The 15,896-nt window shown below is 42.6% G+C and overlaps 1 protein-coding gene across 1 annotated transcript in view; it reads right to left on the reverse strand.

The window, feature by feature from the left end:
- HSD17B4 (hydroxysteroid 17-beta dehydrogenase 4) overlaps positions 1–15,896 on the reverse strand; it is a 424,146-nt gene that overhangs the window by 384,697 nt on the left and 23,553 nt on the right. The window contains exon 2 of the mRNA XM_029620119.1: positions 12,754–12,807. Within this exon, the coding sequence (XP_029475979.1) occupies positions 12,754–12,807 (54 nt within the window). The remainder of the gene's footprint in view (positions 1–12,753; positions 12,808–15,896) is intronic.

Consider the following 15,896-nt stretch of genomic DNA (forward strand, 5'->3'; position numbering starts at 1 on the left):
TCCTTACACAGCTTATATTAGAGCAATGTAATGTATGCTATGTAAAAAGAGTAACAATCATATTTTTATATAATAGCAGTGATTATTTTTTCTTTGCCATGGCAAAAATTTAACACCTGTAATTCAAATCACACTGACCTCTTGGGGGGAGGGGAGGGGCAGCGGTGAAATCAGGCTTGTAAGATACCACGAGCAAAACAAAGCATCAACCTTAATCCCCTGCATCTATGCCTATATCCAGCACAAATGGGAGGTGTTTAAAAAAAAACACAGGCCTAGAGGCAAACGACTGGAAAAGTGAGGAGAAAAGAAAATTTAAAAGTCATTGGAATTTCGTAAGTTGCATGGTCTCCAGGGACACCCTAAAGCAATGGTTCCCCAACCTTTCCTGGAGGACCCCCAGCCAGTCAGGTTTCAAGGAGATCCCCAATGAACAGAAAGGAGATAAATTTGCATGCAAAGGAGGCAGTGAAAGCAATTTCTCTCGTGCATATTTATTGCAGATATTCTGAAAACCAAACTGGCTGGGGGTCCCTCAGTTCAGATTTGGGAATCACTGTCCAGAAGTACAGTTCTCTGAATTGTTTGCCATACTTTCCAGAAAGTCCCATCTGGTCAGCTGTGTGGGATAAGTTTTCCAGTTCGACGGCTGCTCTGTTTACTGCTTAGAAGGCTTTTTTTTTTTTTTAAACACTTCAGATATTAACCAGTAGCAGAATGTTTCCTTAAATTCCACAGCAATAGGTAAATTCTGCCACAGTATTAGAACTGCATAAAGCCAGGAGCCTTTCCACACAATCTCTCTTGACAAAAATGCCCAAGAAAAAGACCTTCCTTCTCTTTCTTTCCTCTGCCAACCACACTCCATAAAATATTTTGCAGGGTCTTACTATTTACTAAAGACATTACCCCCTGCCAGCCCATTTTAATTCCACTGTTGCAAAATCACTTCTAGGGACGGGACACTTTCCCCATTCAGCCACTGCCCTCTTCATCAGACTTTGACCCAAAAACGACAGGCACTTCACGACAAAGCACGTGAAGGAAAAGTTAATGTTATTGATTGCCCATAACAAACAGTATGGGCCCACTATGGAGCCATCATCACAGCAAGTGTGTTTTAGTTTCCCTCTATTACAGGCAAAAGCAGCCAGCCCAAACATTCAAATGGTGACGTTATCCCATAGCCCTGAACGTGGATACATGCATTTTCTTCTGCTTCAATTAGAACAATTTAGATTAACCATCAAGTTATATAAAATGTATTGCAAGTAATCCTTGTTGATTTTTAGTGTCCTTTTTCTAGAGAAACAAATTTGTCTACAAAGATGAAATTAACTGAAGGAGCAAAATAACCAAGTTTCAGCCCGATACAGTAAAGTCCGTGGGAGAGCGGACGAACGCCCGCTCTCCCGGTGCGAGCGATTCAGTATTCAAATGAGCTGACGCGGTGCAAACGAGGAAAAGGAGGCGCTAGGGACACTAGCGCGTCCCTAGCGCCTCCTTTTGGCCTGGAGCGGCGGCTGTCAGCGGGTTTGACAGCCGACGCTCAATTTTGCCGGCGTCGGTTCTCGAGCCCGCTGACAGCCACGGGCTCGGAAACCGGACGCCGGCAAAATTGAGCGTCCGGTTTTCGGCCCGACAGCCGCGGGCCGAATTCAAAATTTTTTTTTTTACTTTTTTTTTTACTTTTTTTTTACTTTTGGGGACCTCCGACTTAATATCGCTATGATATTAAGTCGGAGGGTGCACAGAAAAGCAGTTTTTACTGCTTTTCTGTGCACTTCCCTGGCGCCGGAAGAAATTAGCGCCGACCTTTGGGCGGCGCTAATTTCTTAGAGTAAAATGTGCGGCTTGGCTGCACATTTTACTTACTGGATCGCTCGGGCATACCTAATAGGGCCATCAACATGCATTTGCATGTTGAGGGCGCTATTAGGTGCCGCGGGTGGGCCGCGTGTTTTCCTCCCCTTACTGAATAAGGGGTAAGGGAAAACACGCGTCCAGAGCAGGGTGACAGTGCGCTCCGACGGAGCACACTTTACTGTATCGACCTGTTTGTCAGTAGAAATGACAAGAGGCGGGTGGCACCTTATAGACTAAACCAATCTATTGAGGCATGAGCTTTCAAGGACAGAGGTGGGTAAAATATATGGGGGAATAGAGGAGGGAATACAGAACAAAGAAGGCACTGCATTAGGCAGGGTGTGGAAACAGTGTTAATAGCATTATAGTCCAGCCTACTCACAACCCAAGTAAGTGCGATACTTACCTCACTTGTCAGTAGGCTGGACTATAATGCTATTAACGTTTCCACACCTCTGTCCTCAAAAGCTCATGCCTCGATTGATTAGTCTATAAGGTGCCACCCGCATCTTGTCATTTTTGCTAAAGCAGACTATCATGGCTCTCGCTCTGAAGATCTAAGTTTGTCAGTGGAAACCAGATCCTGGCACAAGTGCCTCTGTCCTCTCTCTCCTCAGCAGCAGCACTGTTATCTGGCCAGGTATAATTCCATCCTGACGGGGCACATAAAACGTGAGAGGAACACCTGATTGAGCAGATTGCCAGTCTCTCAGTAGGGCTCAAAAAGAATTTGGGTCAAGCAGATGGTGAAGCAAACATGGGCATGTCATGTCCCGAGCTGGACAGCGATCTCCAACTGGAAGAAATCTCCTCCCCCCCAGCTGCTGTCTCAAGACTAGCATTAACCAGAAAATAGAGAGATTCAATTCAGAGGATATATTCCGAACCAGACAGACAGAGGATGATTTTAAAATGAGCATGCGTGCACCCATACATGTACATGTTGGTGAACAAGCGAGAATATACTGAAATTTAATCGTGAGCGTGCATTTTAAAATGCCCCAACCACATGCAAGTATGCTCCTAATTTTAAGAGGTTACTTGAGTACAGCTAGCGCGCTTGTCTTTTCCACATTACGCGCATATGTCAGCGAAGTTTAACATGTTTGCACAATCCCAGTTTTTCAATTAGTTCAGCAGTTTGTCCAGTTATTTATTTTTAGATACTGATATTCATGGGACATCATACTGGTTCACATAATTTAAGTATAAAAATAGCAAAAGTAAGTTGAAATATAATCAATTAAAAATATAAAAAACACAGTCACATAATACATAAAAAACACATCAAAATAGAATAAAATTAATCAAATTAAAAGGTAATAAAAAAAATTAAATTAAATTAGAGACAAAAATATGGCAGAGGGAAAAATAGAGATTTCATGTGTGCTCAACTAAATGCCTGCTGAAATAACCAAGTTTTTAGTTTCTTAAATGTCCGAAATTTACACTCAAGCCTTAAATCAGATGATAAAGAGTTCCATGATTTAGGGCTTGCTAAAGACAGGGCTATCTCTCTCACACACTATTTAAAATGTGCTAATCTAGGAGATTATATTGAAAGTAAACCTGTGTTAGCAGAACGCAAATTCCGTTGTGGTGTATGAAAATGAAGATCTGTACCTCTAGTTCTTACCTTGTTCTATGCCCTAAAATTTGAGATCTGCAGATCCTCATCAGGGCCTGCAGTAAAGTTACACAGATATCTAGCATACATACACTGCGGGTTTCGGTTTTAGAATACATAGTTAAGTGCACAAATCTTGGCTCTCTCCCTGCCCTTTATTCCTTAGGCATACTTGGGTATATACACGCATATTTTGCAGCTTTTTAAAATCTGCGTTGCTCACGCACAGTCCACATATGTGGGCATTTTTGCATGACCAATGCTTTTAAAATCGACCTGAGAACTTTTATTTCCTGGTGTTTCCACCAGCAGTCAGTATGTGACATAAGTGAAAGTCAATGATTAAATTAAATTACAATGCTTGCACAGCTAGGCTGCATAGGTACACAAAGCAGGAAAGGGTTAAATATAATAGCTCAATTATTTACGCTTTCTCCTTAGTTTAGTTTGACTTATTACTCACATTTACATAGGATGAAGCGCATTACAGTTAAAATATTCATAAAATAAAACCAAATGCACACAATTAGACAGGAGCTCAACTGATAGATGAACTAGATCTGGCATAATAGAGTAATACAAAAGAATTGCCATAATCACAATATAGTACACCATATATCCACTATGCTGATAACTGACAATACCCATCAACCTGACTAAACGATGTTAAGAGCTTTAAAAAAAAAAAAAAAAAAAAGAAAATAGTCCGTCCCTACAACCAAAGGCCTCTAACATCTTCTTGAACTGCACTGTATCTGAAAGTAAGTGCAGAGACTCTGGAAGAGTAAAATAGAGCTTCTTACAAACACTACCCCTCCCCCATTTCCCTTTCATTGTAATCCTTTTGTATACCTGGAACTAATTCCTCTCACTTCCAACACTAAATTTTCCTTAATAGACCACAGTTTTTACAAAGTATACAATGTTAGATCTTTCTGTATTTAGTCACTGGACACAGTTTCTCTCCATATGCGATAGAAACTTGGCAACTCTCCAACTGTTTCTTCTCAAATCCCATTCAAGCAATAGCAAGAGAGATTTCCCATGTGTCACCGGCTCTCGCTCTTCTGTAGCCTCCTACACTACAATTCCTTCCCACGACCATGAGATTTCCAGACTCTACTCCAGTTCCAGATTTCAGGCCGGGTCCCCTAGTTAGTCAGTTTCCCTTCGAATCACCTCTATTACCTCAGGCTTTTCACTTGAGGCTCAAAAGGAGGCCACCTCAAGCAAACCCACTCCTCGGGTGAATTCTCTGTAACTCAAGCCTCCCAAACCTTCATAACCTCCAGGTTGCCACGAAAGGTGAGAGCCAATGTTGCACCACTTTCCTTCAGAAATCAGGAAGAGTCCCCTCTGTGGGGAGAAATGCCTTTCCCCTTGAGAAAAGTGCTCCAGCAGCCCACCTCCAGGTGAGTCCCTGAAACCTCCCCACTCCTCCCACCAAACCTGAAGTCCCAGTATACTGGAGGAACACTCCTTCTACAGAACCTCTCCAATACTTATTTAAAAAAAAAAAAGAACAGTCCCATAAGAATCCATTAACCACTCTTCCCACATTTATACAGTGCACATGCAAAGTATAATTTTACCAGAAAAGATGCCATAGCGTGGCCATTCAAAATACTACACTTTCCAAAAAAATCCTCAGCACAGTGACTGGATGCTTCTGCTCTCCTATGGTATAGCTACACACATCCTAAAATTTGCATCAACACTCAAGAGACTTTGGAGTCTTCCTCACCCAGAATCCTTCCTAAGGAACCTTCTGTTACATAGGGCTCATCTGATGCTTCCCCCACATAGGGAAAGCACAAAGCTTGTTGGTCAAATTAAGGCAATCTCTTTTATAAAAATTTACTTTCTACAAAAATTCCCCAAGAGGTTCCAGAGTCTACCACTGTCTTCTTCTATCTTTAAGAATTTTCACTTCAAGGACAGGCACCTCTCCAAACTGGGTTCTGAAGCAGTCAGAAACAGGCAATGACCTATTAAATGACTATTTGTAAGCTATGAAGTCATTCAAGTCATACGACTTGAATCAAGTCGTACCAGGCGCAAACAAAAGTACACTGGATTTTATAAGATACGCGCGTATCTTATAAAATCCGGGGTCGGCGCACGCAAGGGGGTGCACCGAGTCCAGCGCGCGCTGCCTGTTCCCTCCGAGGCCGCTCTGATTTCGGAGCGGCCTCGGAGGGAACTTTCCTTCACCCTCCCCCCACCTTCCCCTCCCTAACCCACCCCCCCCGGCCCTATCTAAACCCTCCCCCTTACCTTTGTTGGCAGATTTACGCCTGCTAAAAGCAGACGTAAATCTGCGCGCGCCAGCGGGCTGCTGGCGCGCCATCATCCAACCCGGAGACTGGTCCAGAGGCCTCGACCACGCCCCCGGGCCTGCGCCACGCCCCCGGAATGCCACGTCATTTCGGGAACGCCCGACACGCCCCCTCCCCACCCCTTTTACGAAGCCCCGGGACTTATGTGCGTCCCGGGGCTCTGAGTGCGCCGGCGGCCTATGCAAAACAGGCGCGCCAATGCACGCAGGGCATTTAAAATCCGCCCCTTAATGTGGCACCTGCCCAGGAGATAAAGAACTTAGCACCATGGCCTCATCCAGGCTGGGTTAAGGAGGACCTGCTGTTGCAGGAAGATGCAGCCCTGACCAAGCTCCAAGGAAGAGACACATGACGAAACTATCCTGTGCAGCAGTTGGGAGGAGGACCAGTGCTGTATAAAGGCATGGTCCCAATCAGGCATGATGTGCAAGCACCTTATAACTGCATTATAAGCTTGTAACATTGCAACCTCCCAGAATTGCTCTACCAATAAAAACTGCCATACTGGGTCAGGTCAAAGGTCCATCAAGCTCAGTATCCTGTTTCTAACAGTGGTGAATTCAGGTCACTAATACTTGGCAGGATCCCAAAAAGTAGAGTCCATACAGCAGCTTTCCCCAAGTCCATTTAAATTAATAACTGTTGATGGACTTTTCCTAAAGAAAATTTGTCCAAATCTTTTTATAAACCCATCTTTGCTAATGGAGCAAAGATGTCGTTGTTGCGTCCGGTCTCAGACGGCTTCGACCCTTGTGCCTCACCTTTTTCTCTGTTCTCCCCTCTAGCCTTGGGAAGATGGCTACCGCTGCGTCTGCAAGCCACGTTCTCCGGCATCCCCGGAACGGCTATGGTAAAGCCTCACACCATGTTTCTCCTAAGGTCCTCCTAGGATGCGCGCGCACACGCCACCCGGGTATTTAAGCCTACGCTTCTTTGCTAGCTCATTGAATTAGCAAGGATTGGACTCATCCGGTCTAAGCTACTCTGCGGCTTCTGTGCTGCTGCTGGAAGCTCTCTCTGCCCTTCGGGGTATTCTCTAACCTGGGTACCCGCTCCTTGGGGGCCCTTTGCTTTCTTTCAGGTGCCTTACTGGGATCAGGTACTCGCTCCTCGAGGGCCTGCTCTCCCTGCCTCAGTGCCTGTAACCATCTACTTCAGCCTGGTGGAATCGCCAGCCTTAGTTACCATCTAGTGAGTAATCTAATTCTCAGTCTGTCTCATCTACAGCTCTGCTGTGTTGGGAAACCTACACCTGGATCTCCCTATACCATCTTGGTGAGACAGGTTCCCTCTGCCGAGTGTCCCTGGACTGTTACCTCTGGATCACCTCACTACTGCCACCTCTGGTGGTATACATCAGCTGTACAATAAAAGACAAAAAACTCTTGTTTGTGCATCCTGAGTCTAGCCCAGTACTGTGGCTCCCCATGGGCGTGGTCATCTTCCATAGTACCCAAGAATCCACTCAAACACCTCAAAACCATAACAGTCGTATATCCTCTTCTGCACCTAGAAGAGGTTGATGATATTAAAGTTTCTGCCTTTGGTAGATTGAAGGAAAGATTTAAGCTTTTGTATGCATTCATACATATATTGTACCATATAAAGATGGTGAACAGAAATATAAGCAGTTAGCATGGAGCTCTGAAAAGCTCTTCCAAAAACTGTCAAGAAGTCTGGGATATTTGCCTGGAGGTGAATGCAAATACATTTTTTCTTTACTTTTTCAGTGATTATACGATGAACTGATGAGGTAGTTGGACCGGTCCAAAACCAGATCATCTTTGTACTTGAGATCCCACTTTCTTGCCATAGGACACAGGAGATAGGGTTTTCCCAGATTCTCATCTATAATGATTAAAGATGTTGTGAAGTGGAAGGGCCACTGGTTCCGATGGAGTATCCAGAATCTTTGTCCTTGAGTATATTTATTACAAGTGTGTTTCCCGTATGTTCTATGATTTTAGAATAAGGGAGCTCTTCCGAGGCAGAAGAGTGTTCTGGAGGATCCAGAAGTGGATCAGAAGGTATTCCTGTCAAATCTTCCTCAGAACCCAGAGCCCCCAGTGATGAAGATGGTGAATTTGGGGGGGGGGGGGTTGTTACTGAGGACAGAAACTCTGGCCTGCTACCTCTGCACGATTTGATTCTGCTAAAATTGAGTGGGATGATAAAGAACCCCTCAGAAGGGGTTCTAATGATGTATTCACCCTAACAGGGGAGACCGGGACTCCTTCCTGTGGGTTTACCCTAGCTATTCTGGAGAGGACAAGATGGAAAGTATCTTTAATCTCTTTAGTCAAAGAGGTAAAGAAATTCTTCACCAAATCCGCTATTTGATTGAGCAACTGGCATGTCCTCTGACCTGACATAGGTGATGGAACATCTTCTTCGAAGTCACATACCTGAAGCCTCCTATTTAGCAACAGGAGCCTGTAAGTGGATCCAGAATTTCTAGACATAACCCTTCTGCAACTAGCCTTGATGGGGGTAAGGGCTCTGGTGAGGAGAGGAGGCAGAGTTAAGATCTCCTCCTGGACCAGGCTTTCGTTGAGCAGCATACAATTGCATAAGCATGTCTGCATGATGCCTCTGATCTGGGGTTCAGTGCATCACATTGACACTGCAAGTGCATTGATGCTTTTGGCTTAGACAGTGCCAGAGACGTGTGCTTCAACAGAGTTTTGAGGTCTTTGAAGAAGCATGCTTCAAAACGTACAGAGTGGCTTTGCTCCAAATGTGTCTATGAAGTTAGCGCTGAGCAGGAGAGCGATGACGCATGCATCAACAGTATCAAGAATGTTTGCATCAAATGAATAGCGACAGCATGTATGTCTGTGCACTATGCACTAACGGGTCATGAATCAGCAGTGTCAATGCACTGTACGTTGATGAGACTGCACAGCAGTGTGATTGCACCAATCAATGTGTTGAAAGATGATGGTGCCAACACCAGCACACATTGAGAGGGCCAGATTGCTACTGAGCAGTGCTGCCTTAGACGATACAGATGCACCACGTTTGATATTGTGTTTCTTTGGTGTTAGATGCTCCGTTGGCCCCACAGTGTGATGCAGCTTCTCTCTGAATGCAGGACAGTCAACACTACTAGGCACAGACCAGAGCCTCGGGGTCAACAGTGGAGTTTTTGAGGAGCTCCTGCTAAACTCTTGTGGCAGAGAAGCAGACGATGCTGTACTGTGGGAGGAGGACAGACTGCAGCTTCTAAGACTTATGCAGTGCCTCCATTTTATGCATCCTGGAATGCAGAGTGTGCAGGGACATCCATTTGCATGTATAACAGTTTGCCTGGCTGTGGTCAGGACTGAGGCAACAGTAGCATAATTTGTGCCCATCTGTGAGGGACATCACCTTACTGCAGATGCAGTTTTTAAACAAGCTCACTGTGTGTTTTTTCTTGCCAGACATCTTGAGGCAAAGATTTTTTTTGTAGTACTGAAAAGTGTTATTGGGGTGCAGCAGGAACAGTGAGGCAACTAGAAGAGGAAAAGGCTGAAGAAAAAGAACATTTACATTTATTACAATTTGTTAAACACCTAACACTATGAATAGGTCTAGGCGATATACAAGCAAATGTGCATAAAATTAAATACAATTTAATATAAACATTACAATAAAATAGTATACATTAAAACAAAAACAACTGTATAAAATTACATGTAGGCCAGTTTAAAAAGAAAAAAAAAAAGTCAAACATCTGAATGATTTAGTTGACTCACAAAGCCGGAATTCTATTGGAAAGGAGTTCCAGAAGATTGGACCAGTAACAGAAAAAGAGCACTCCCAAGTAATGTGTAATCGAGCCAGTTTAGGAGACAGAATGTCTAAAATGCCTCTGGGAAGACTGTAAATTTCTGGAGGGTTGGTAGAACTTCAAGATTGCACTGGACCAAGGACAGGACTGATCATGAATCAATTTGAAAATTAAAATCACACATGAAAAGCTTCACACATATCCATTAATCAAATTTTATAGGTATTACTACAAAGGCATTGATATAAGGAGTAAATAAGACCTCAGAGCCTCAATACCTGGTCTAGCCAGAACGGTATGTTATTTTATTTTAAGAGGTTATTCCAATCAGTCTTTAAAAATGTGATATGTCTCAAACATTAATGGGAGATAAGGTCTGTGGTCATTTCCGTTGTGGACAGTGTGTTTTTTGTTCAAATATGATCCAAGGAAGAATTTTTGTGAATCCTGGAGATTAAAAAAAAATACATTTTAAAGGAGTTCACTAATTGCAATTCTGATCATGTTATATATGATCTACTGTGACCCTGCAACCGTGAATATGTTGGCAAAACCACCAGACCACTCAGGGTCCGTCTTGCAGAACATAAAAAAGTTGTTTAAAGAAAACTAGAACTGAAGCACCTTTGTGTTCAATACAATGTAACACTAATCAAAAATTTAATGAATTACAATGTATTGTTTTGGAAAAAAAATCAAGATAAACAGAAGAGGTGGTGTCAGGGACAAGAGACTTGCAGCAGGAACTCCATTGGATTTTTAAATTACAAAGTATGATTCCTCTGGGTCTTAATTCAGACTTGGAATGGTTTCCTTTTTTCTAAATTCTTTGAAATCATTAATTTCTGGTTATCCACAAAAATTTAGTATATAAATCAGTCACTAAAAACATTTTTTTAGACATCAATAATTTTTGATTATTTACAAAAATTCAGTGTATGAGTCATCATGGACATAGATTAAAGGGCAAGCATACAGCTCTTTGAATCCATTACAGCTGCTGAAATACTGATCACTGTTCTGTTTACATCTTTGGACAGGCTACATATCGCGAGGTGGCAGAATGTAAAGTAACAAAATTATATCAACTTGGATTCAACTTTGTCAGGTTAATATTGACTGACTATTGTTTCTGCAAAGGATAGACCATTTCAATCTTGGTGATCGGTTTTCACTGGTTAAAATCGGCACATAAATACAGAGCGAATGCTCCGGCGTTTTTTGCTCTTTAAACTGCAGTAGCGGAGCACCGCTGAAGAAAAAGCGGAGGACGTTGTAACCCTTTGAGTTTGAGCCTTGAGCCAGCCACAATAGCAAAACGTTAGCTGACGTCGGCTCCTATCTGGAGAAAGCACGATTCCCTGGCTCCAACATGTACAAGCCACCTACAAGAACAACTGTGAGACACAGAAGGTTACATATGTGAAGAAGAGGGTTACAAAACATACCTAGATTCAGATAAGTGATTTAAAAAAAAACAAAAAAAACCCATCGTATTCATAAGTCATGAAATTCTAAATTATTCTGAACAAAACATCTTTTTAATCCATGGATTTTGAGTTGTGCTGTGGATCTCTTGAAAGTGGTAAATGGACTAAAAATGTTTAATAAAAAATATAGAAAAAGCAAACTTTTTTAAATAAAAATTGAGTTCGGAGGTTTTTGAAGACAGATAATTGGAATAACTTCTTAAAATAACATACTGTTCTGGCTAGAACAGGTATTGAGGCTCTGAGGTCTTATTTACGCCTTATATCAAACGTCTTTGTAGTAATACCTATAAAGATTGGATTAATGAATGTGTGTGAAGTTTTTCATGTGTGATTTTGGTATCTTCACATTTACCTGCTTTATTTTGGAAGTTTCAATTTGAAAATTGTCATGCCAACTTTATATTTAATTCTTTCATTAATAGACATCCAGTGTAACTCCAACACCGGAATGATATGGTCAGAGTGCTTTAAGCCAGCAATTAACAGAGCCACAGAGTTTAAAAGCAATTGTAACTGTCAAAGTGTTGAACAGGGAAGGCCAGCATCAAACCATTACAGTAGTCAATGATTGGAAAAAAATAGAAGCTTGTAGTACGGTGCAAAATTCAGTAGCATGTACGTTTTTTCAACCAGCAAGAACACAAAGTCTGAAAAAACCCTATTTAATGACCTGTTTGATCTGAGAACGAAAAGATATTGTACCTTCTAAATTTGAAGCGTTATTGATTTTGGTAAAATTATCTGGAGAGACAGAGTACACATCCATGCAGTGCTCAGACAAAGCCATGACTCAGGAAGCTCACGAGGCAACATCTATGTGGGAATTCTCACATATGCTGAAGTGGAACTAAAAGCTCTACTAGCTAGGAGAGACTAGGCCATTTGGTGCCACCAGATGATATCATCTAGATATCAAGGCTAATTCAGCCCTGCTTAAAAAAAAAAATTAAAAAAAACACACACCCCCACCCAACAAACACACTTTCCTTCCTCGAGTCCAGCCAGACCAGTCCAAACTTATGGGTTATGTCTCCAGCAGATGGAGACAGATTAACAGGCTCACTGATATCACCCTATATAGGATCCCATGTGGACTTCAGCCCACCAATATTTCCTGTAACAAGCTAAAACACAATCAACCCAAAAATATGTTCCCAACCACTCACTCCCCTACACACAAAACCAAGGAGCTTCCAAGGAGATATAAACAATAGAGGGCGATTATATACAAAATGCTAAATATGGTTTATGATTAACTGAGGTATAAAAATATAAGATGGCGTGCCCCAAAAAAGTGCCAATTGATGAGCACCTGAAACTCAGTGACTCTTGTTTAGTCTGACACCCACTCCTGAATAAAGGAATCTTCACCATAATAAAAGCATAGGACTGGGGACTGCCATTGACAGAATGGGTTTCAATTTTACAACAGCTCTCCAGAATAGGATAGTAAATAGGGAACCAACAGCACTGGACACTAGATCTGTTGAACAGTATCATAAAAAGAAGCAAAGATGAAAAACAAAGATTAAATGGTGAACTTTGAATCTAATCAGTTACATTTAACTCAGAAAAATTCAAAGGTTGTCAGCAACAGACCATCCCTCTCCCCCCATCCATCCAGCCAGAGGACAGATATTTTAATCAACTTACCAACTACTGAGGCTCCCCTTTCTGCAAATGCCAAGGCATATGTTCTTCCCAATCCTGGAAAATAAAGGGGGGGGGGGGGGAAATCAGTTTGGTTGTGTCAAAAATGTTGATAAGACCATGCAATTTCTTAACATACTACAGTATGTCTGTCAAGGGCTCATATGATTTAAAAAGCTTGTCAAGCTTTCCATACACTTTGTAAACCATTCATGTCAAATAATCCCTGTCCTCTTACGCACTGCATCCACACATGAACCATGGTAATCATTTACCAGACCCCTAGACTGACTTATTTGAAGGCTGCTACCCAATCTGCCAACACAACAAAAGCTAAAACAAGTGTGGCCTTATCACAAGAAACAGAAGCTCATGGAGACAACCATGTAAACATGTTGAAGACATCTCCTGAAATCTTTTGATTCAATTAACAGCATGCAAAAAAAGAATTGTTTAGATCTCTCCTGTCTTTCCCCCGCTAGCTAAAATGAGACAATGGAAAAAAGAATCTTACATTCCCCTGCTCTAAAAATCATTATCCTGTAAGCAGAGCACAAAAGGGCTCAGTCATTATCTGGCTCGACAATTTAAATGAATTAGATTATCCAGCTAGCTTGGCCAGGACATTCGGCAGGGCAGCCACATCACTCAATATATTCGGCTATTTTATATTTAGCCAGATAAGTTTGTGTGGCTAACTTTAGGGCTGCCAAACAGTAGTCCTACACTTAACCAGCTAACTAAGCCAGATAACACTGAGTAGCAGCATTTATCTAGCTGAAAGATAGCCAGACAAGTGGGCTCTGCCCCAGAACACCCCTATCCCACCCCTCACTTAGCTGAACAACATTATAGCCAGATAAAAAGTTAACCGGCTAAGTGGCACCAGGATATTCAAACAGCACCACTAGGCAGCTAAGTCTGAATTTATCAAAATGCAGTAAATATCGCACACGATGGGAAAAGGGGCGTGTTTTATGGTAATAGGGAGTTATCACAATTTGCGCTAATACCTATGCGAAGAGCTAAGTTACCGTAAATTGCGATAACGTTTTCGCACTTTGAGATAAGTGCCAGAATGTGGTATTTCCTACGTACAACCGCTTGGGGGGGGGGGGGGGGGGAAGAGAAGACAGCGCGAGATACTATCCATACTGCCCTGACCCTAGATAGGTCTTTATCTCTGTGGGCCTCCTACAGAGATATAAAGACCTATCTAGGGTCAGGGCATTATGGCTAGGCTCTCTCTCTCATAGGTGGACGCTCTGGGAGCTTCAAACTACCAAAACCAGAATCCGCGAAGAACATCGCAATGGGTGATACAGCCATAAACGCAAGCTATCGCACGGCTTAACACTCCTGAAAACATTGTAGCTAAAATCTGCATTTAAGCCATGCGATAGGGCTTCGCAAAACGGTAAACCCAGCCCATTCCCACCCCGAACTCCTTTTTTTCGGATTTGCATCGCACCATATGATATGGTGCTTTTGCATGCATTAAAGGCATTTTCGCATGCATTAACTGTGCTTTTCACATGCGATAAGCCCTTAACGCATACAAAAACGCCTTACCCCCTCATTTATCAAAATGCGCTAAGTCTGAATTTAACTGGCTAAGTGACGCTGTTTGAATATTAGGCCCAAAATATTTTCTGACCTGTTCCAACTAAAACCAATGAAATTGCAGATTAATGAACATTTCTGCTTGACTCAAAATTAGTCACTGAGTGTAAGTTAGTACTTTAACTGGAGGGCTGACTAAGCAGGTTAGTGCACAGCTCTGCACTTTAGACCATCTGCTATAATAAATTTCCTTATCACTGGTTAAGAAGTTACTGAATCTCTGACACCAAGACATATCAGCAGAGTCAAATCTCACAAGTCTACTTTCCACTGTAGAATTCAAATTCTAGCACCACAATACTCAGTAATGCAAAAGAATCAAAACTCCTCCAAACTCCAAATTAGCACTCCATTAGCTTGATTGCAGCCCTTCATACTACCCTAAGAGCTCCACTCACCTACAGGAAGGCACAGTGGTACGATCCGATAGAAACTCTATAATGCAGCTCACCACCATCCTGGAAGGTCCAGTCTGTAGAGCAGAGCTTTCCAAACTTTTCATGTTGGTGACACACTTTTTAGACAAACATAATTTCGTGACACAGTAATTCAGTCTACCAGCAAACCAGAAGTTAAAGGTTAAACGAACAAAATGTATTTCAACAATTTATGTATGTTTCCTTAAATATATACATAAATAAAATGTTTCACAACACAACCTCTCTCATAATAAATATTTGCAGGCTTCCACTTCCTCCATGCTGATCTCGTACATTGTGAGATCGGCATAGAGAAAGTGCTACTCTTGCACATTCCCAAAGATTACATGTGCCAATCACTAAAAAGTAATTTTTTTTTTTACCTTTGCTGTCTGATCTTAGTTTTCTAATCGGTTGGTCACAGGCTTTTTTTTCCACCTTTCCTTTCTTGTTTTTTTGCCAATTCCTTTTACAGGGTCTTTTTTTCTATTTCTTTTCTCTCCATCTGTCTTCCCTCAAACACACAATCAGGTTCTCATTCTCACACGCTATCTCACACATTCTCACACACACAGGCTCTCACTCACATGCAATCTCACACATCCACAGCTCTCACTCTCACATGCCTCTCTCTCATACATACATACATACATACTGTCTCTCTCGTGCACATGCTGTCTCACTCTCACACACACAGGCTCTCTCACTCCTACATGCTCTCTTGCTCAAGCACAGGCTCTCACTGGCACATGCTGTCTCTCTGCACGGGTTGCCGAAGGATGGGCTCTTCAGAGGCCCTGATCTTCCCTGGCCGTGACATGGGATCTGCAGCGGCCCTGCTATCGGGTTTCCTCCTCTTCTCGGGCTGCCGTGACGTGGGATCCGCAGCGGCCCTGCTATCGGGTTTCCTCCTCTTCTCGGGCCGTCGCGACGTGGGATCCGCAACGGCCCATTAATGCTGCTCTTCTTCTGTACGCAGCAGATGCTCCTCCTCCTTCCTGCCCACGCGGCTCCGGCAACGTTTTTCTTCCAGGGCTGCACAGGCAGGAAGGAGGAGGAGTGAACGTGACCCTTTTCTTCGGGCCGTGGTGATGTAAGCTCCAC

The sequence above is a fragment of the Rhinatrema bivittatum genome, chromosome 1 (assembly GCF_901001135.1).
Source record: "Rhinatrema bivittatum chromosome 1, aRhiBiv1.1, whole genome shotgun sequence".
NCBI classification, from domain to species: Eukaryota; Metazoa; Chordata; class Amphibia; order Gymnophiona; family Rhinatrematidae; genus Rhinatrema; species Rhinatrema bivittatum.